Here is a 22,322-nt window from a genome sequence, read left to right as displayed (position 1 = left end):
CCATTATGTCTCCCGTCTATGGAACAGCTTGCCGGAGGACCTCAGGGCTGCGGAGAACGTTCATGTTTTTAAGAGCGGGCTTAAGACCCACCTTTTTGATTTGGCTTTTACCTGATATTAATTATTTTATTGAAGTCATTTGTATTTTACTTTTTATCCTATTAGTTATGAAAGATTTTGTTTTGTTCTATTTATTTATTTACTGTATATTCTTTTCTTTTTTTATTTCTATTAATCTTCATATGTCTTACTTGTATTTTATTTGTTATCTCTACTCATGGGTCTTACTATTTTACAAGTTTTATTAATCTTTTATTTTCCAACGTTCCTCAGATGAGCAATCTGCCTCAGGGGTTGTCGGCCGTGCTTATAGGGACGCTTTTGTGTCAGGGTCCTGGTGGCCATGGTCTGATGACCTCCTGGTGCAGATGGCTCCTGTGATAGTGTTTACTCACATGTCTCCTCTGTACTCAGCCATGCAATCATTTGTTTATATAGTTGCATGTGTGTGTATGTTGCGTATGTGTGTGTTTGTGTTTGGTATCTGTGTCCGTGCGTACGTATGTGATAATGGGAAATATCTGTCACCGGGGTATTGTTTTTAACTTTGTAAAGCACTTTGCGTTGCATTTCTTTTATGTATGAAAAGCGCTTTATAAATAAAGTTTGATTGATTGATTATATAATAGTAACACTTTTAACATTATTTTGTTATTATCTGTATTTATTTTGATCACTAATGTCATTTATATTATTATACTAACAGGATACATGGAAAAATTTGACAAATATTTAACTATGATTAGGTTATACATATTAATATTTCACTCTATATTAATCGCGTTTGTTTCTATTTTTTTTAAACATCTTAAATTGAATTTAATCACTGATTTAACTGTTAAGTGTTGGGAACACATTAATCAAATATTTGAACAAATAGAAAAACACATCAAACAAAAGTTGCCATATATTTTGCCATGTTTTATACAGTATGAATGTTGTTTTTTTCCAGTGAGTGCTTAAAATGAACGAAGCCTGTAAAACTTTTCACAGCTAATGAGCGAAATTTGCCATCATGTGTTTCTTTATTAAAAGAAAAATACATAAATCCAATTATGTTATCATATTTTATTATAAACTTATTACATATTTTTTTATTCCATGTATTTTGTATTTATTATGAATGGTAATTCAGCACATTTGAAAAAAAAAAAAGAAAAAAAAAAGGAATATACAAAAAAAAAAAACAATAATTATTTTACATGTGATCATTTCAATATATTCTCTATTTAAAAAAAAAAATTATTTACTTGGTTACATGGTTGGTTCAAAATGATCTTAGCATTCATCAGTCTTCCCTGGCAATCAGCTAAAAGTATACTTAAAACAAAAAAACAATGAAAATTATTAAACATTTTTTTATTAATATGTCTTTATAATTAAAGATAATATATATGTTTTTAAATGTTTTATATTTTCAATTGAGTCAACAGTTGTTGCTGAACGAGCTCAGAAGTGGAAGAAAGACAACATTTGCGTCAAATATTAAGAGACAGTCTTACAGAATATCAAAGCAGCAACTAGCACTTATCTTTCTAATCTTGTGTCTAACAACAGTCACAAACCTCAGGTGCTGTTCAACACTTTTAACTTGCTTATTAATCCAATGAACTCAAACAGTGCCGTGCATTCTTTTACTCTCTGTGAACAATTTTTGACATTTGTCACGGAGAAAATATCCATGATTAGACTGTCCTTTCCCGCTGTAGTCTCTTGGAAACATGTCTTACTGCCTTCCAGTGTTTCCAGCCGGTGTCCCTCCCTGACTTAACAAATACCTTCTGCACACTGGACATTGTCCCGTGACGGCTTTCTAAAAATGTTTTTAACTCAATATTGTCCAATGAGTAAATTCTTCCCCGAGGTGTGGATGTTTCCCAACCTCCTTGTGGTCCAGCCACTACTCAAAAAGATTAACCTTGACCCCGATATCTTATCCAAATTTTAGACCAATCTCGAAGTTGCCATTTTTATCTAAGGTCCTAGAGGAGGTTGTTTATGATCAACTTCTGTCTTATCTGAACTCTCATATGATATTGGAGAGAAATGTCCGTCTAGTTTTAAATCACAGCATAGCACACAAACTGTCTTTTGAAAAGTTTTTAATGACCTGCTTTTAGTTTTGGACTCAGGTAAATCTGCAGTCCTTGTACTGTTAGATTTGACAGCTGCTTCTGATGCTGTAGACCAGAGTTTTTCAACCTTTTTTGAGGCAAGGCACATTTTTTGAATAAAAAAATCCGGAGAAAACCAGCAGAAAATGTTAAAAAAAGAAACTCCACCAGGTCATCGTGCCTTATTTTGAGTTTGTTGGTGTTTTCCCGTGTGTAGTGTTTTAGTTCTTGTCTTGCGCTGTTATTTTGGTGGCCCTTCCTGTTTTTTTGGTGTTTTCCTGTAGCACTTTCATGTCTTCCTTTTAACTTTAATTCCACGCACCTGTTTTGTGTTAACAAGCAAGGCTATTTACGTTGTTGCTATCCTTTGTGTGGACATTGTTGATTCAATCAATGTCAATCAATCAATGTTTATTTATCCATCCATCCATCCATCTTCTTCCGCTTATCCGAGGTCGGGTCGCGGGGGCAGCAGCCTAAGCAGGGAAGCCCAGACTTCCCTCTCCCCAGCCACTTCGTCCAGCTCTTCCTGTGGGACCCCTTAAGGCGTTCCCAGGCCAGGCCATAGTCTTCCCAACGTGTCCTGGGTCTTCCCCGTGGCCTCCTACCGGTCGGACGTGCCCTAAACACCTCCCTAGGGAGGCGTTCGGGTGGCATCCTGACCAGATGCACGAATCACCTCATCTGGCTCCTCTCCATGTGGAGGAGCAGCGGCTTTACTTTGAGCTCCCCCCGGATGACAGAGCTTCTCACCCTATCTCTAAGGGAGAGCCCCGCCACCCGGCGGAGGAAACTCATTTCGGCCGCTTGTACCCGTGATCTTGTCCTTTCGGTCATAACCCAAAGCTCATGACCATAGGTGAGGATGGGAACGTAGATCGACCGGTAAATTGAGAGCTTTGCCTTCCGGCTCAGCTCCTTCTTCACCACAACGGATCGATACAGCGTCCGCAATACTGAAGACGCCGCACCGATCCGCCTGTCGATCTCACGATCCACTCTTCCCTCACTCGTGAACAAGACTCCGAGGTACTTGAACTCCTCCACTTGGGGCAAGATCTCCTCCCCAACCCGGAGATGGCACTCCACCCTTTTCCGGGCGAGAACCATGGACTCGGACTTGGAGGTGCTGATTCTCATCCCAGTCGCTTCACACTCGGCTGCGAACCGATCCAGTGAGAGCCGAAGATCCTGGCCAGATGAAGCCATCAGGACCACATCATCTACAAAAAGCACAGACCTAATCCTGCAGCCACCAAACCAGATCCCCTCAACGCCTTGACTGCGCCTAGAAATTCTGTCCATAAAAGTTATGAACAGAATGGGTGACAAAGGGCAGCCTTGGCGGAGTCCAACCCTCACTGGAAACGTGTCCGACTTACTACCGGCAATGCGGACCAAGCTCTGGCACTGATCATACAGGGAGCGGACTGCCACAATCAGACAGTCCGATACCCCATACTCTCTGAGCACTCCCCACAGGACTTCCCGAGGGACACGGTCGAATGCCTTCTCCAAGTCCACAAAACACATGTAGACTAGTTGGGCAAACTCCCATGCACCCTCAAGGGTGCATGGGAGTTTTTGATTTATATAGCCCTGAATCACAAAAGTCTGAAAGGGCTGTACAAGCCACAACGACATCCTCGGTACAGAGCCCATATAAGGGACGTCGATGTGAATGACTATGAGAAACCGCATATGTGGGTAATCCCCCTCTCTAGGGAAGACCGAAAGCAATGAGTGTCGAGTGACATAATATTGTGAAAGAACAGTCCTTAGTGGATCTAACATAGTAGTGATTGTCATGTCATGTACGGATGTACTTTTTGCTGTCGTCCAGCATTCTATTTCTGCTTACGGGGCGGTATAGCTCGGTTGGTTGAGTGGCCGTACCAGCAACTTGAGGGTTCCAGTTTCCATCCCAGCTTCTGCCATCCTAGTCACTGCCATTGTGTCCTTGGGCAAGACACTTTACCCACCTGCTCCCAGTGCCACCCACACTGGTTTAAATGTAACTTAGATATTGGGTTTCACTATGTTAAGCGCTTTGAGTCACTAGAGAAAAGTGCTATATAAATATAATTCACTTCACTTCACTTCACACTTACTTTGTAGCCAGTTCAGTTTTACTTTTGATTTGCAAAGTCATTGCCTTTTCCTTTCGTTCATTTTTGGTTTAAGCATTACATACCTTTTTACCTGCACACTGCCTCCCGCTGTGGTCTGCACATTGGTGAATTGATTAACGTGGACCCCGACTTAAACAACTTGAAAAAGTTATTCGGGTGTTACCATTTAGTGGTCAATTGTACGGAATATGTACTGTACTGTACTGTACAATCTACTAATAAAAGTTTCAATCAATCTGTCAATGGGATCACAACAAACCATTCTCATCTCACCCGTCACATTCTGAATTTTGCAAAGCAATTAACTACCAGCTGCCACCTACTGACATGGAGTATTACGTGGTTACCCTGCTAGAGTTTTACACAACACAGACACTAAGCAACGGCACATTATTTGCAGATTATAACTATTGATTTGCAAAAAATCACCTGGGGATAGGTTGATTGGCAACACTAAATGGGCCCTAGTGTGTGAATGTGAGTGTGAATGTTGTCTGTCTATCTGTGTTGGCCCTGCGATGAGGTGGCGACTTGTCCAGGGTGTATCCCGCCTTCCGCCCGATTGTAGCTGAGATAGGCCATACTTGCCAAACTTGAGACCTCCGAATTCGGGAGGGGGGGCGTGGTCGGGGGCGTGGTTAAGAGGGGAGTATATTTACAGCTAGAATTCACCAAGCCAAGTATTTCATATATATATATATATATATATATATATATATATATATATATATATATATATATATATATATATATATATATATATATATATATCAGAAATACTTGACTTTCAGTGAATTTTTTGATTATATATATATATATATATATATATATATATATATATATATATATATATATATATATATATATATATATATATATATATGTATATATATATATATATATATATATATATATATATATATATATGTGTATATATATATATATATATATATATATATAAATAAATAAGAGAAATACTTGAATTTCAGTGTTCATTTATTTACACATATACACACACACATAACACTCATCTACTCATTGTTGAGTTAAAGGTTGAATTGTCCATCCTTGTTCTATTCTCTGTCACTACTTTTCTAACCATGCTGAACACCCTTTCTGTTGATGCATTCTGCTTCTTCTCCTTGTTGTGTGCGCAGTTGTGCACTGCACTCTCTAAAAGCCCTAGATGTTATTGTCACATATGCATGTACAGTAGATGGCAGTATTGTCCTGTTTAAGAGTGTCACAACATTGCTGTTTACGGCAGACGAACTGCTTTACGGTAGATGAAAACGTGACTGCTGTTGTTGTGTGTTGTTGCCGCTCTGGGAGGGCGTTAATGAAACTGCCTAACAATAAACCCACATAAGAAACCAAGAACTCGCCCTCGATCATTCTACAGTTATAACTTCATTGGGCAGGCATGCTGTTTATATTGTGGGAAAGCGGACGTGAAAACAGGCTGTCGACACGTCACTCAGGTCCGCCTGAATTTCGGGAGATTTTCGGGAGAAAATTTGTCCCGGGAGGTTTTCGGGAGAAGCGCTGAATTTTTTTAACAACCCTCCCGGAAAATCCGGCAAGAAATCTGCGTTCAAAGAACTCCGGCTTATTAGTGATTCCCAGAGCCCAAAAAAAGTCTGCGGGCTATAGAGTGTTTTCTATTGGGGCTCCAGTACTATGGAATGCCCTCCCGGTAACAATTAGAGATGCTACCTCAGTAGAAGCATTTAAGTCCCATCTTAAAACTCATTTGTATACTCTAGCCTTAGAATAGCCCCCCCTTTTTTTTTTTTTAGACCAGTTGATCTGCCGTTTCTTTTCTTTTCTCCTCTGCTCCCCCCTATCCCTTGTGGAGGGGGAGACACACAGGTCCGGTGGCCATGGATGGGGTGCTGGCTGTCCGGAGTCGGGACCTGCGGTGCACCGCTCGCCTGTGTTTCGGTTGGGAACATCTCTGCGCTGCTGACCCGTCTCCACTCGGGATGGTTTCCTGTTGACCCCACTGTGGACTGGACTCTTACTGTTATGCTGGATCCACTATGGACTGTACTCTTATAGTATTATGTTAGACCCACTCGACATCCATTGCATTCGGTCTCCCCTAGAGGGGGGGGTTTACCCACATATGCGGTCCTCTCCAAGGTTTCTCATAGTCATTCACATCGACGTCCCACTGGGGTGAGTTTTTCCTTGCCCTTATGTGGGCTCTGTACCGAGGATGTCGTTGTGGCTTGTGCAGCCCTTTGAGACACTTGTGATTTAGGGCTATATAAATAAACATTGATTGATTGAATAAACTGAACTGAAACTGAATTATACATTTGACAAATATTAAGAAAAATACTGAAAAAAACAACAACATACAAATCAATATTGTTTGTGTTTTATTATTTCAATGTTAATTTGTTTTAAATGTTTAATCATAGCTGATAACATTAGAATATAAAATTGCATCTTGATTGCTTGTATTGAATTAATGGGGTATTTTAATGGTGTATCAGTGTAAATAATAAAAATACAGTATTGGCTATTTTGTACTATATATTTGGAAAATTGCAAAAAACAACAACAATCATTTCTCTTTGTGACTGAATTTGAATGTTTTTCTCCAGGTCTTGGCTACGGCACACAAGTGATCGTGACCTTGCTGAACTTCTACTACATCGTGGTCCTGGCTTGGGGGATGTTCTACCTGTCCTTCTCCTTCTCCTGGGACCTTGCCTGGTCTTCCTGCAACAACTCATGGAACACTGGTACTGTCCGTGACCACTTTGTCTTTTGTGAAGAAACCTCTTGAACGTTCTACTCAACTTCTCCAGAAAACTGTGTGGAGTTTCAGCGGAGAAACATCTCCATCAATCAAACCATCTTCTCCCATGCCACCTCTCCTGTCATGGAGTTTTGGGAGTGAGTTCCATCGTGTGTCTCACGTCACATGTTTTAGGGGGGGCGACCATGCACGACTCTCTTTGGTCTCAACAGGAGACGAGCGCTAAGGATCTCGCCCGGCATCGACCATATGGGCTCGCTCAACTGGGACCTGGTTCTGTGTCTGTTCATCGCCTGGGTTATGTGCTACTTTTGCATCTGGAAGGGGGTTAAGTCCACAGGAAAGGTGAGTGGGCGTCAAAATAGCATCTTTGTTGCAGTTGTTGACTCATAAGTCATTTTATGTCAATGCAGGTGGTCTACTTCACTGCAACCTTCCCTTATTTGATGCTTATTGTGCTGCTGGTGCGAGGGCTCACTCTGCCTGGTGCCGGCATCGGCATCCAGTTCTACCTCTATCCTGATTTGGGACGTCTGGCAGACCCACAGGTACCAACAAAACAAACCATGGCATGGCACTGAGGATTGAGGAAAAACGACACCTTTTATAGAAATAAACACCCTATACAAATACAAACCCTGTTTCCATATGAGTTGGGAAATTGTGTTAGATGTAAATATAAACGGAATACAATGATTTGCAAATCCTTTTCAACCCATATTCAATTGAATGCACTACAAAGACAAGATATTTGATGTTCAAACTCATAAACTTTTATTTTTTTTGCAAATAATAATTAACTTAGAATTTCATGGCTGCAACACGTGCCAAAGTAGTTGGGAAAGGGCATGTTCACCACTGTGTTACATGGCCTTTCCTTTTAACAACACTCAGTAAACGTTTGGGAACTGAGGAGACACCTTTTTTAAGCTAAGAATTCTTTCCCATTCTTGCTTGATGTACAGCTTAAGTTGTTCAACAGTCCGGGGGTCTCCGTTGTGCTATTTTAGGCTTCATAATGCGCCACACATTTTCAATGGGAGACAGGTCTGGACTACAGGCAGACCAGTCTAGTACCCGCACTCTTTTACTATGAAGCCACGTTGATGTAACACGTGGCTTGGCATTGTCTTGCTGAAATAAGCAGGGGCGTCCATGGTAACGTTGCTTGGATGGCAACATATGTTGCTCCAAAATTTGTATGTACCTTTCAGCATTAATGGTGCCTTCACAGATGTGTAAGTTACCCATGTCTTGGGCACTAATACACCCCCATACCATCACAGATGCTGGCTTTTCAACTTTGCGCCTATAACAATCCGGCTGGTTCTTTTTCTCTTTGGTCCGGAGGACACGGCGTCCACAGTTTCCAAAAACAATTTGAAATGTGGACTCGTCAGATCACAGAACAGTTTTCCACTTTGTATCAGTTCATCTTAGATGAGCTCAGGCCCAGCGAAGCCGACGGCGTTTCTGGGTGTTGTTGATAAATGGTTTTCGCCTTGCATAGGAGAGTTTTAACTTGCACTTACAGATGTAGCGACCAACTGTAGTTACTGACAGTGGGTTTCTGAAGTGTTCTTGAGCCCATGTGGTGATATCCTTTACACACTGATGTTGCTTGTTGATGCAGTACAGCCTGAGGGATCGAAGGTCACGGGCTTAGCTGCTAACGTGCAGTGATTTCTCCAGATTCTCTGAACCCTTTGATGATATTACGGAGCGTAGATGGTGAAATCCCTCAATTCCTTGCAATAGCTGGTTGAGAAAGGTTTTTCTTAAACTGTTCAACAATTTGCTCACGCATTTGTTGACAAAGTGGTGACCCTCGCCCCATCCTTGTTTGTGAATGACTGAGCATTTCATGGAATCTACTTTTATACCCAATCATGGCACGCACCTGTTCCCAATTTGCCTGTTCACCTGTGGGATGTTCCAAATAAGTGTTTGATGAGCATTCCTCAACTTTATCAGTATTTATTGCCACCTTTCCCAACTTCTTTTCACGTGTTGCTGGCATCAAATTCTAAAGTTAATGATTATTTGCACAAAAAAAAATGTTTATCAGTTTGAACATCAAATATGTTGTCTTTGTAGCATATTCAACTGAATATGGGTTAAAAATGATTTGCAAATCATTGTGTTCCGTTTATATTTACATCTAACACAATTTCCCAACTCATATGGAAACGGGGTTTGTAGTTTTAAACACATTTTATAATATAAATACCGCATTTTTCGGAGTATAAGTCGCACTGGAGTATAAGTCGCACCTGCCGAAAATGCATAATAAAGGAAAAAAACATATATAAATCGCACTGGAGCCCGGCCAAACTATGAAAAAAACTGCGACTTATAGTCCGAAAAATACGGTACATCAATAAATGAAGGTATGAATGAATGGTAGTAAAAAGAAAAAGAACATGGTGTTTTTATACTTTTTAAAACAATTAATGTACTTATATTATAGCTTTTAAATATAATTTTAGTATTAGTAATAATAGTATTAATAATAATCATTAAAAAAGTGAGATAAAACACATTTTTAGGTTATTTTGTTTAGTGTACTTATATATCATTTTTTTAAATATGAAAATAATATTGGTACTAATAAAAGGAAAATAACATGTTTTAGAGAATGTGAAGTATTTTAAGGTAATCCATTTTTATTTATTATTTTAAAAATAATAGTGATAGTATGAATAACATAACATGATGCTCTTTTAAATAAATAGTTTTTTAAATGTATTTAAACAATTTACTTATATTTAATTTTCAAATTGTTTTAATTTAATTATATAATAAATGATAATATTAATATCAATAATTATAATCACAAAATGAAATAAAAGTTTAAATGTATTTTTGAAGTTAATTTTATCAATGTACTTTGCTTTAATCTTTTAAATACAATATTGATCATAAGAAAGAAAGAAAAAAATATGGTGTTTTTAAATACTGAAAATAAATATTCTAAATATTATAATAATGGAAAATAAATAAATAAAACAGATTGGTGATTCCCAATCACTGTGCCGCGTGTTGCGCACCAATTTCACTGAACATGACGTTTTCTGACACGCCAAAACAATGAAATGTTCTTCCACTGGATGGCTTTGGTGTTTCCACCTGTTACCGTTCATACCTTATTTTTCTTCTGTGGTGCGCCGTGAGATCTTTCTAATGTCAAACATGTGCCTCCGCACAGAAAGTAGAACAAAAGGTATGAGATTGGGATCGGCAGATCGGCAGCATGGCAATATATGTATGGCGCATGAAGTCGAATAGATTAATACCTTTGTTCAGCTTGCAGCTAAACAGCTTTTATACGTTGTTTTTGTTCAAACATCTGCATTTGTGAGGCCTGCTTCACCATCTCTGGTTGAGGTTTAGACTCTTAGTTCTTCCCCAAATGAGAACCCATTGGTGTTCTGCCCCCTGCTGGCAGGGAAACACTAGGTGCAGGCCACCCATGGTTCTGAATGGGGTCCTGCTGGGTCCATCTGTGCTATGTAAAAAGAAGCAGGAACTGCAAGGATCAGATCAAACGCCAGGCCAGGACTCTGCTAGGACTGTAAACAGGACCACAGAGTGCAGACCAGGCCCCCCATATTGCTGTAAAACTGCGGTCCAATCAGACCAGCCTGTAGTGTTTTGGACTGTAGACGTTTGGTAATGAGTATTCATTGCATGTTAATTATTACACATCAGTGAATTCCTCTGGATCATACAACCGTTGCGTGTCACATGCTTTGCTGCCTTAATGGTGTACTGTAGTTAAATAAATGCGCTTGGCTGCACAATTTAACATAAAGTTATGTAATCCTTGTAATACTCCATGCATTTACTGAGTTTGTTCACTTCTTGTACCAATCTTTCATGTTAGTCAAATAAAAGCAAATCCAGACAGCCAAGAATATTAACATAAAACACATTGTATAGAGAATACCGGTAAGTAGTTTTTCCATACATAAAGCAATGTGAAATACATACACATGATGCATGAAATGTATATATGAACATTTAATATCATTTTCCACTTAATTGAAGGTTATTATAGGCGAATAAGAAATAGAAAAGCCACTCGGATGCCCTGCAATGAGGTGGCGACTTGTCCAGGGTGCAGCTGAAATAGGCTCCAGCACCCCCCGCGACCCCGAGAGGGACAAGCGGTAGAAAATGGATGGATGGATGGCACTCGGATGCCCCTTTTACACCGTTTTAAATATCCATCCATCCATTTTCTACCGCTTATTCCCTTCGGGGTCGCAGGGGGCGCTGGAGCCTATCTCATAATGATGATAATAATAATAATAAAAAGCAATTTAAACTATTTCATTTAATTAGTTTACTTATATTTATTATTTTATTATATAAAATGCAATAATTATGCTGTAATGTATATTAATAAAATAATTTTTAAAATACATGTTAATTAATTTAATTAATTTACTTATTTTTCATTTTTAAAAAGTCAATATTTTTTTGAAACATATTAGTAAATTAGAATTTAAAATAATAAACAATAATAATGATAATCTTAATAAACATGGTGTTTTTTAAATATTGTAAAAGGTGTTTTTTAAATATTGTAAAAATATATTTACTGTACATTAATTACATTTGATTGTATTTAATTTCTAAAATAGTATTGACACAAAAAAAAACATGGTGGGAGGTAAATCGGCAATTCCCAACCACTGTGTCGCGTGCCAATGTCACTGAATCAGACCTGTTGTGAGACACCAAACAATCTCGCCTTCTTTATCAAAGTGCTGGCATTCGCAACTTTCTTTGGCACAATGGTGGCTTATTTTGCAGTGGCATACTCAAAAAAGATTAGGCACATGATTTCGCAGAAAAGGGACAAGCTGTAGAAAATGGATGAATGGGTGCGCAAACTAGTTTGTTCTGCGCAACACGACGTACAAAAAGTGAGGCCTACGAAAACAAAAGTACTACGGTAAATTATAATTTCAAAATGTTTTCATACAGATGTTTTATAACAATTTTTCCTTTCTGAAGGTATGGATGGATGCCGGGACCCAGATCTTCTTCTCCTATGCTATTTGCTTAGGGTCCCTCACTGCGCTGGGCAGCTACAACAAGTACAACAACAACTGCTACAGGTGCGTATACCCTACATCTTGATTGATTGAAACTTTTATTAGTAGATTGCCCAGTTCAGTACATATTCCGTACAATTAACCACTAAATGGTAACACCCGAATACAAACCCTGTTTCCATATGAGTTGGGAAATTGTGTTAGATGTAAATATAAACGTTGAATGCACTACAAAGACAAGATATTTGATGTTCAAAATCAAAACTTTTTTTTTTTGCAAATAATAATTAACTTAGAATATGGCTGCAACACGTGCCAAAGTAGTTGGGAAAGGGCATGTTCACCACTGTGTTACATCACCTTTTCTTTTAACAACTCTCAATAAACGATTGGGAACTGAGGAAACTAATTGTTGAAGCTTTGAAAGTGGAATTCTTTCCCATTCTTGTTTTATGTAGAGCTTCAGTTGTTCAACAGTCCGGGGTCTCCGCTGTCGTATTTTACGCTTCATAATGCGCCACACATTTTCGATGGGAGACAGGTCTGGACTGCAGGCGGTCCAGGAAAGTCCCTGCACTCTCTTTACGAGGCCACGCTGTTGTAACGTGCTGAATGGGGCTTGGCATTGTCTTGCTGAAATATGCAGGGGCGTCCATGAAAAAAACGGCGCTTAGATGGCAGCATATGTTGTTCCAAAACCTGTATGTACCTTTCAGCATTAATGGTGCCTTCACAGATGTGTAAGTTACCCATGCCTTGGGCACTAATGCACCCCCATACCATCACAGATGCTGGCTTTTGAATTTACGTCGATGACAGTCTGGATGGTTCGCTTCCCCTTTGGTCCGGATGACACGATGTCGAATATTTCCAAAAACAATTTGAAATGTGGACTCGTCAGACCACAGAACACTTTTCCACTTTGCATGAGTCCATCTTAAGATGATCTCGGGCCCAGAGAAGCCGACGGTGTTTCTGGATGTTGTTGATAAATGGCTTTCGCTTTGCATAGTAGAGCTTTAACTTGCACTTACAGATGTAGCGACCAACTGTATTTAGTGACAGTGGTTTTCTGAAGTGTTCCTGAGCCCACGTGGTGATATCCTTTAGAGATGTCAGCTTTTGATAACAGTGCCGTCTGAGGGATCGAAGGTCATGTCATTCAATGTTGGTTTCCGGCCATGCCGCTTACGTGGAGTGATTTCTCCAGATTCTCTGAACCTTTTGATGATATTATGGAGCGTAGATGTTGAAATCCCTAAATTCCTTGCAATTGCACTTTGAGAAACGTTGTTCTTGAACTGTTTTGACTATTTGCTCACGCAGTTGTGGACAAAGGGGTGTACCTCGCCCCATGCTTTCTTGTGAAAGACTGAGCATTTTTTGGGAAGCTGTTTTTATACCCAATCATGGCACCCACCTGTTCCCAATTAGCCTGCACACCTGTGGGATGTTCCAAATAAGTGTTTGATGAGCATTCCTCAACTTTTATCAGTATTTATTGCCACCTTTTCCAACTTCTTTGTCACGTGTTGCTGGCATCAAATTCTAAAGTTAATGATTATTTGCAAAAAAAAAAAAAAAAAGTTTATCAGTCTGAACATCAAATATGTTGTCTTTGTAGCATATTCAGCTGAATATGGGTTGAAAAGGATTTGCAAATCATTGTATTCCGTTTATATTTACATCTAACACAATTTTCCATGGAAACGGGGTTTGTAAGTTTTTCAACTTGTTCAAGTAGGGGTCCACGTAATCAATTCGTGGTACAAATATATACTATCATCATAATACAGTCATCACACAAGTTAATCATCAGAGTATATACATTGAATTATTTACATTATTTACAATCCGGGGGTTGGGGTGAGGAAGGTTTTGTTGATAACAGCACTTCAGTCATCAACAATTGCATCGCCATTGACACGGGCGCCGCTATGGATTTTGGGCCCCATGAAAAGAATCTTTACAGGGCCCCCAACACAGTGTCATTATGTTTTCTGTATTATAATTTCATCATCATTAGGGGCCTCTCTGGGCCCCCCTCCATCATGGGCCCCTAGAATCCATCTCCTTTACCCCCCCTTTTCGGCACCCCTGGCCATTGAAACAGTGTCTGTCACGACTTGGACTATGGAGTTTTTGTTTTCCCAAGATGCAAGTGAATTTGGATCGGACATGACTTGAAGGTGCGTTCATGATTTATTTATTACTATCAAAAAGGAACAAACGAAAAGCGCGCACAATGGCGGAGGTAAAAACTTGGCGAATGAAAACAAAACTTGCACAAAGGCAGAAACTGAACACGAAATAAAAAAAACACTTACTGTGGCATGGGACAGTGAACAGGGCTTGAAACGAGGGGACAGCAGGGTTAGAAATGACACCAGGACGAACAACAGAAAATGAAAAGCTTAAATAACACAGACATGATTAACAACAGGTGCGTGACATGACAGGTGAAAACTAATGGGTTGCTATGGTGACAAACAAGAGTGCATAATGAGTCCAAACGTGGAACAGGTGAAACTAATGGGTAACCATGGAAACAAGACAAGGGAGTGAAAAGCCAGAAACTAAAGAGTCAATAACTAAACAAAACATGACTAAAACAAAACATGATTACACAGACATGACAGTGTCGGTCTGACTTGGTAGGATATGTACAGCGAGCAGAGAACAATATTGAGCAGAAGAACAAGTATATACATTTGATTATTTACATTTGGTTATTTACAATCCGGGGAGGTGGGATGTGGAGGGGGGAGGTGTTAGTCAAGGGTTGAAGTTGCCTGGAGGTGTTTTAGTGTGGTTTTGAAGGAGCATAGAGATGCACTTTCTTTTACACCTGTTGGGAGTGCATTCCATATTGATGTGGCATAGAAGGAGAATGAGTTTAGACCTTTGTTGGATCGGAATCTGGGTTTGACGTGGTTTGTGGAACTCCACTTGCACACCGCATCAACAGGAAGTCAAACTTGACATATGCGTTGCAGAGACTGCCTGGCGCTCTGCTTTCTGAACAGCGGCACCAGCTTTGTGGCCGGCTTCGCCATCTTCTCCATCCTGGGTTTCATGTCGTATGAGCAGAATGTTCCCATCTCAGAGGTGGCAGAGTCCGGTAAGGTCCGACACGACGGGTCAACAGATTTTTTTTTTTTTTTACATTTTATCAACTTTCCTCCTTTCCTCCTGCAGGTCCTGGTCTTGCCTTCATTGCTTACCCTCGTGCCGTGACCATGATGCCTTTCTCTCCTCTGTGGGCCGCACTCTTCTTCATCATGATTGTTTTCTTAGGGCTGGACAGTCAGGTGAGCTGCTGAATACTCTTATGAATGAATGACGAGCCTGTAAAAATGACACGACCTCCGCTTTAGTTTGTGTGTGTGGAGAGCCTGGTGACCGCCATCGTCGACATGTACCCTGCCGTGTTCCGACGTAAAAACCGCAGGGAGCTCTTCCTCCTGGTTGTGGCTTTTCTCTCCTTCCTGGTGGGCCTCGTCATGCTAATGGAGGTAGGTATAAAAATGAATAATTTGTAAGCATGTGTCAAGTACAAAGTTCTGCGATGAGGTGGCGACTTGTCCAGGGTGTACCCCGCCTTCCGCCCGAATGCAGCTGAGATAGGCTCCAGCACCCCCCGCGATCCCAAAAAAAGGGACAAGCGGTAGAAAATGGATGGATGGAAGTACCAAGTTGTATGACTCTGAGCAAATACTAATGTGCATGTTAACAGGTAGCATGTCAAGTTTAATGGCTGTAAAGTGTAGGTTTACAAAAATGGCTAAAAAAGTTAGCGCGCTAAGGTTAGCATGTTAACAGTTAGCGTATGTCACGTGTGAAAATATTTGATAAAAATAATAGGTAGTATTATCCCTATTACCACTAATAATGATAATACTAGTAATAATAAATGAAACATCTTTTTTTTTAAATACTGTTATAATTTATATAATTGATTAAATATTTGATATTTTAAATACATAATAATAATAATAATTTAATAGTAATCACTAAAAAATGAAAACGAACATGGTCTTTTTTTAAATACTGTAAAAAAAATTGTAATGAAATATAATCAGATTTTTTTTAATGCAATAATAATAACAATAATAATAATAATAATAGCACATTTTGTTACTTGAATGGGTGTTCAAAATAAACATTACTACACTGTAAACCCGAATAAGTAAGCAAGAACTCAAAAAAAGTGAGGCAATCCACATATTTTTTGAGTTCATAAACTCAAATATTTGAGTATATCAGATCGTAAATATTTGGAGTTTATATGTTAAATCCATCCATCCATCCATTTTCTACCGATTATCCCTTTCGGGGTCGTGGGGGGTGCTGGAGCCTATCTCAGCTGCAATCAGGCGGAAGGCGGGGCACACCCTGGACAAGTCGCCACCTCTTATGTTAAATGTACTTTTAAATTATAATTGAATTAAACTTACCAATTAAGCCAATTAAAGAATGTTCTTCCTCGTGTCTGCTGCCTGAAGAGGACGTGCACGCAAATGCTACAAAATAAAAGCACTTCTTCTCTGTGTGTGTTTGCGTGTGCGTGCGCACGTGCATGTAATAATTTATGTATACATACACACAGAGTATAATAACAATACAAATCTATAATGCGATTGATTCATTCTTAATTTATTATTGATTCAACTTAATGATTTGTTCTTTCAAAATAAGAAAACATTATGTTCAATCCACTGAGTTTTAAGTACAAACCCCGTTTCCTTATGAGTTAGGAAATTGTGTTAGATGTAAATATAAACGGAATACAAGGATTTTCAAATCATTTTCAACCCATATTCAATTGAATGCACTACAAAGACAAGATATTTGATGTTCAAACTGATAAACATTTTTTTTGTTTGCAAATAATCATTAACTTTAGAATTTGATGCCAGCAACATGTGACAAAGAAGTTGGGAAAGGTGGCAATAAATACTGATAAAGTTGAGGAATGCTCATCAAACACTTATTTGGAACATCCCACAGGTGAACAGGCTAATTGGGAACAGGTGGGTGCCATGATTGGGTATAAAAGTAGATTCCATGAAATGCTCAGTCATTCACAAACAAGAATGGGGCGAGGGTCACCACTTTGTCAACAAATGCGTGAGCAAATTGTTGAACAGTTTAAGAAAAACCTTTCTCAACCAGCTATTGCAAGGAATTTAGGGATTTCACCATCTACGCTCCGTAATATCATCAAAAGGTTCTGAGAATCTGCAGAAATCACTGCACGTAAGCAGCTAAGCCCATGACCTTCGATCCCTCAGGCTGTACTGCATCAACAAGCGACATCAGTGTGTAAAGGATATCACCACATGGGCTCAGGAACACTTCAGAAACCCACTGTCAGTAACTACAGTTGGTCGCTACATCTGTAAGTGCAAGTTAAAACTCTCCTATGCAAGGCGAAAACCGTTTATCAACAACACCCAGAAACGCCGTCGGCTTCGCTGGGCCTGAGCTCATCTAAGATGGACTGATACAAAGTGGAAATATGTTCTGTGGTCTGACGAGTCCATATTTCAAATTGTTTTTGGAAACTGTGGACGTCGTGTCCTCCGGACCAAAGAGGAAAAGAACCATCCGGATTGTTATAGGCGCAAAGTTGAAAAGCCAGCATCTGTGATGGTATGGGGTTGTATTAGTGCCCAAGACATGGGTAACTTACACACCTGTGAAGGCGCCATTAATGGTGAAAGATACATGCAGGTTTTGGAGCAACATATGTTGCCATCCAAGCAACGTTGCCATGGACGCCCCTGCTTATTTCAGCAAGACAATGCCAAGCCACGTGTTACATCAACATGGCTTCATAGTAAAAGAGTGCGGGTACTAGACTGGCCTGCCTGTAGTCCAGACCTGTCTCCCATTGAAAATGTGTGGCGCATTATGAAGCCTAAAATACCACAACGGAGACCCCCGGACTGTTGAACAACTTAAGCTGTACATCAAGCAAGAATGGGAAATAATTCCACCTGAGAAGCTTAAAAAACGTGTCTCGTCAGTTCCCAAACGTTTACTGAGTGTTGTTAAAAGGAAAGGTCATGTAACACAGTGGTGAACATGCCCTTTCCCAACTACTTTGGCACGTGTTGCAGCCATGAAATTCTAAGTTAATGATTATTTGCAAAAAAAAAAAAGTTTATCAGTTTGAACATCAAATATGTTGTATTTGTAGCATATTCAACTGAATATGGGTTGAAAAGGATTTGCATTCATTGTATTCCGTTTATATTTACATCTAAAACAATTTCCCAACTCATATGGAAACGGGGTTTGTAACTGAGTTAATTATTTAAGTTAATATTGATTAAAAATAACAAGTTTAATGAACTTAAAAAGAAGGAAAAAGTTAATCACACAACATTTTTAAGCAGGTACAACTTCTAACAACTTTTTAAGTTTACACTTCTTATTCTAAATAATTATTTTGAGCATTGGGGTTTACAGTTTCATTGATTGAAACTTTTATTAGTAGATTGCACAGTGAAGTACATATTCCGTACAATTGACCACTAAATGGTAACACCCGAATACGTTTTTCAACTTTTTTAAGTTGATACAGATATATACTATCAGATATATACTATCATCATAATACAGTCATCACACAAGATAATCATCAGGGTATATACATTGAACTATTTACATTATTTACATTATTTACAATCCGGGGCGTGGGATATGGAGGGGGGGTTAGGTTTGTTTGGTATCAACACTTCAGTCATCAACAATCAGCATCAACAATTGCATCTCCAGAGAAATGGACATTGAAACAGTGTAGGACTGACTTGGTAGGATATGTACAGCAAGTAGTGGACATAGGGGGATCAGAAAGTAGTGTCTACATTTGATTATTTACATTTGATTATTTACAATCCGAAGAGGTATTATGTGGAAGGGAGGGTGTTAGTTTCGGGTTGAAGTTGCCTGGAGGTGTTCTTTTAGTGCGGTTTTGAAGGAGGATAGAGATGCCCTTTCTTTTACACCTGTTGGGAGTGCATTCCATATTGATGTGGCATAGAAAGAGAATGAGTTAAGACCTTTGTTAGTTTAACGTGGTTAGTGGAGCTCCCCGTGGTGTTGTGGTTATGGCGGTCATTTACGTTAAGGATTGATTCATTGAGACCTTTATCAGTAGGTTGCACAGTGAAGTACATATTCCGTACAATTGACCACTAAATGGTAACACCCGAATACGTTTTTCAACTTGTTTAAGTCGGGGTCTACTTAAATTGATTCATGATACAGATATATACTATCATCATAATACAGTCATCACACAAGATAATCATCAGGGTGTATACATTGAATTATTTACATTATTTACAATTCAGGGTGTGGGGGGTGTTAGGTTTGGTTGTTATCATCAGTCATCAACAATTGAGAACAGAGAAATGGACATTGTAGTGTCTGACTTGGTAGGATATGTATAGCAAGTAGTGGACACAGAGAGAGAGAGATCAGAAGGCATAAGAAAAATATCTGCATTTGATTGTTTACATTTGATTATTAACAACAATCCGGGGAGGGTGTTAGTTTAGGGTTGAAGTTGCCTGGAGGTGTACTTTTATTGCGGTTTTGAAGGAGGATAGAGATGCCCTTTCTTTTATACCTGTTGGGAGTGCATTCCATATTAATGTGGCATAGAAAGAGAATCTGCATTTGATTGTTTACATTTGATTATTATCAACAATCCGGGGAGGGTGTTAGTTTAGGGTTGAAGTTGCCTGGAGGTGTACTTTTATTGCGGTTTTGAAGGAGGATAGAGATGCCCTTTCTTTTATACCTGTTGGGAGTGCATTCCATATTAATGTGGCATAGAAAGAGAATGAGTTAAGACCTTTGTTAGATCGGAATCTGGGTTTAACGTGGTTAGTAGAGCACCCTCTGGTGTTGTGGTTATGGCGGTCATTTACGTTAAGGAAGTAGTTTATCATGTACTTCGGTATCAGGGAGGCGTAGCGGATTTTATAGACTAGGCTCAGTGCAAGTTGTTTTACTCTGTCCTCCACCCTGAGCCAGCCCACTTTGGAGAAGTGGGTAGGAGTGAGGTGGGAAGCAGTGATATACAGAATTAATCTACTCACTTTGTTTGTAGCTAAACGACAGGAAATATTGTACAATGCATGGCAACCATAAACTCACATTAAAAAACTGTAAAAATGCATTAATGAGGGTAAGTGAGATGAAAAGTTACCATGGAACATTCAACATTATACCACAGAAAGTTTTACTTGGCTACATGGACTGATTTAGCGAGCACTGCAGTACTGCTTTTTAAAAATGTGTTTAAGTTTTAACTTTCCTAACATATAGGATATATGAATATGGTGGTAATTTTACTAGTTTATTCCAAACATGCATACAGTTACACTGTGGTACGTCACTTATTTAAGCATAGCTTATGAAGCTAATAGATGAAGTGTTGCTCTTTCCAGGGTGGGATGTACGTCTTCCAGCTTTTCGACTACTACGCCGCCAGTGGCATGTGTCTTCTCTTCATGGGCCTCTTTGAGACCGTCTGCATCGCTTGGGTCTACGGTAAGCCGCCTTTAAACAGGAGGTGCTAATGTAGGGTTTACTAGCTGTTCGAAAAAAAGATGTCTCGATTTTGATATTTCAGGTGCGGATCGCTTTTACGATAACATCGAAGACATGATCGGCTACCGCCCTGGGCCTTATATCAAATACTGCTGGTTGTTCTTCACCCCAGCAACCTGTATTGTGAGTTTCACACTTCTTCTCATGACAATTTAGTAGGAAATGGTACAAAATATGACTTGACGAATGTCTCATTGTGTCCGTAGGGTACATTTGCATTCTCTCTCATTAAATACACCCCTTTAAAATACAACAATGAGTATGTGTACCCATGGTGGGGGTACGTGATTGGCTGGCTGCTGGCTCTTTCCTCCATGGTTTGCATCCCTCTTTGGATGGTGTACAAGATCAGCACCACCCAGGGGACATTCAGAGAGGTAAAAACGCCTCATTTCTTTATTTAGGATAAGGATAGGATAGGATAGGTCTTTATTGTCATTGCACAAGTACCGTTTGTACAACAAAACTTTGTTTTCAGCATAAACCCGTTCAAGATTAGACAAAACAAACAGTGTACAGGGTTACAGAACAGGAACTCTGATGGGAAAAAAGTAAAACCCTGGGGAAGGATGAGTAAAAAAATACAATCTAGACTGGACTCCTAAGGGGGCCCAGTCTGGAGTGGGGAAAAAAACTCCATAGCAAAGCACATATACATATTACAACGCACATCTCGAGATATCTAGCAACAAAGGGAAGGGAGTGCGAGGTCATGATGGTAGGCTGCAGCTCTCAGGCGCCGACCATCCATTCATCACCCCTATGGGATTTGCGGATTTCTTGAAGAAAATGTAATTTTTCTCTTTCCTCCAGCGCATTCGACTGCTCATCACACCATCAGAGGACTTGCCCAAAACAAAGAGGGAGCAGGAGAGGTTGCTGGCCATTTTTGCTCCGGAGGAAAACACCAGCAGGAATAAAAATGGCTACCATCCCGTTACGGAGCAAGACTCCAACTTATGAGGCTCCAATTAATTTCTATATGCACCACTTAGATGGATTTGATATAGCCCTGAAGCCATATTTGTATCATATTATTGTAATATCATGAGTGATTTTTGTATTTACAAGAATGCAATAAAATGTATTTTATATTTTAAGGTGAACTATCTGATGAAAATATGAAAGATTAGTGTTTTAGAACTAATGTATCAAAGTAGTTTTTTATTTTGACTGTAACAAATTGTCTGTATAAAAATAATTTGTATGTCTGTTTTTAGATAAAGGTGTAAAATCCGAAAACAAAACATGTGTAAATCACTATCCTTCCAACTTTTGAAAGCACTTTATTTACAAACCCTTACAAGGGAAAATACTGGGGACAGAACATATTTCATAAATTAACCCTTAAGCATTTTGGGATTTTTTGGGGGGCTAAAACCTAAAGATTGTCATACCCAGGGTAAATGTAAGCTGTCATTGACCATTTGGAGTAAAGGAATGCTTCTCAATTATTTTCTCCACACCGCTACTTTAAACAGTATCATTTGTCTATAAAATTGATGTAAGTACACCTCTGCATGACATTGTATCTTTAAAAACATTA

At 39.3% G+C, this 22,322-nt stretch overlaps 1 protein-coding gene across 1 annotated transcript in view; it reads left to right on the top strand.

The window, feature by feature from the left end:
- The window catches only part of LOC133606169 (sodium- and chloride-dependent GABA transporter 2-like), a 28,851-nt gene extending 6,828 nt beyond the window's left edge, over window positions 1-22,023 (top strand). Inside the window, exons 4-15 of the mRNA XM_061959806.2 lie at window positions 6,922-7,062; window positions 7,129-7,216; window positions 7,292-7,424; window positions 7,493-7,627; window positions 12,105-12,208; window positions 15,142-15,266; window positions 15,344-15,456; window positions 15,523-15,660; window positions 20,614-20,716; window positions 20,799-20,899; window positions 20,983-21,153; window positions 21,590-22,023. Coding sequence (XP_061815790.1) covers window positions 6,922-7,062; window positions 7,129-7,216; window positions 7,292-7,424; window positions 7,493-7,627; window positions 12,105-12,208; window positions 15,142-15,266; window positions 15,344-15,456; window positions 15,523-15,660; window positions 20,614-20,716; window positions 20,799-20,899; window positions 20,983-21,153; window positions 21,590-21,739 — 1,502 coding nt within the window. The 3' untranslated portion in view covers window positions 21,740-22,023. The remainder of the gene's footprint in view (window positions 1-6,921; window positions 7,063-7,128; window positions 7,217-7,291; window positions 7,425-7,492; window positions 7,628-12,104; window positions 12,209-15,141; window positions 15,267-15,343; window positions 15,457-15,522; window positions 15,661-20,613; window positions 20,717-20,798; window positions 20,900-20,982; window positions 21,154-21,589) is intronic.
- The last annotated feature ends 299 nt before the right edge of the window (window positions 22,024-22,322 follow it).

The sequence above is a fragment of the Nerophis lumbriciformis genome, linkage group LG05 (genome assembly GCF_033978685.3).
Source record: "Nerophis lumbriciformis linkage group LG05, RoL_Nlum_v2.1, whole genome shotgun sequence".
In the NCBI taxonomy this organism is placed as follows: Eukaryota; Metazoa; Chordata; class Actinopteri; order Syngnathiformes; family Syngnathidae; genus Nerophis; species Nerophis lumbriciformis.
Note: the sequence above shows the minus strand (reverse complement) of the source record. Positions and strands in the feature narration are given on the sequence as shown.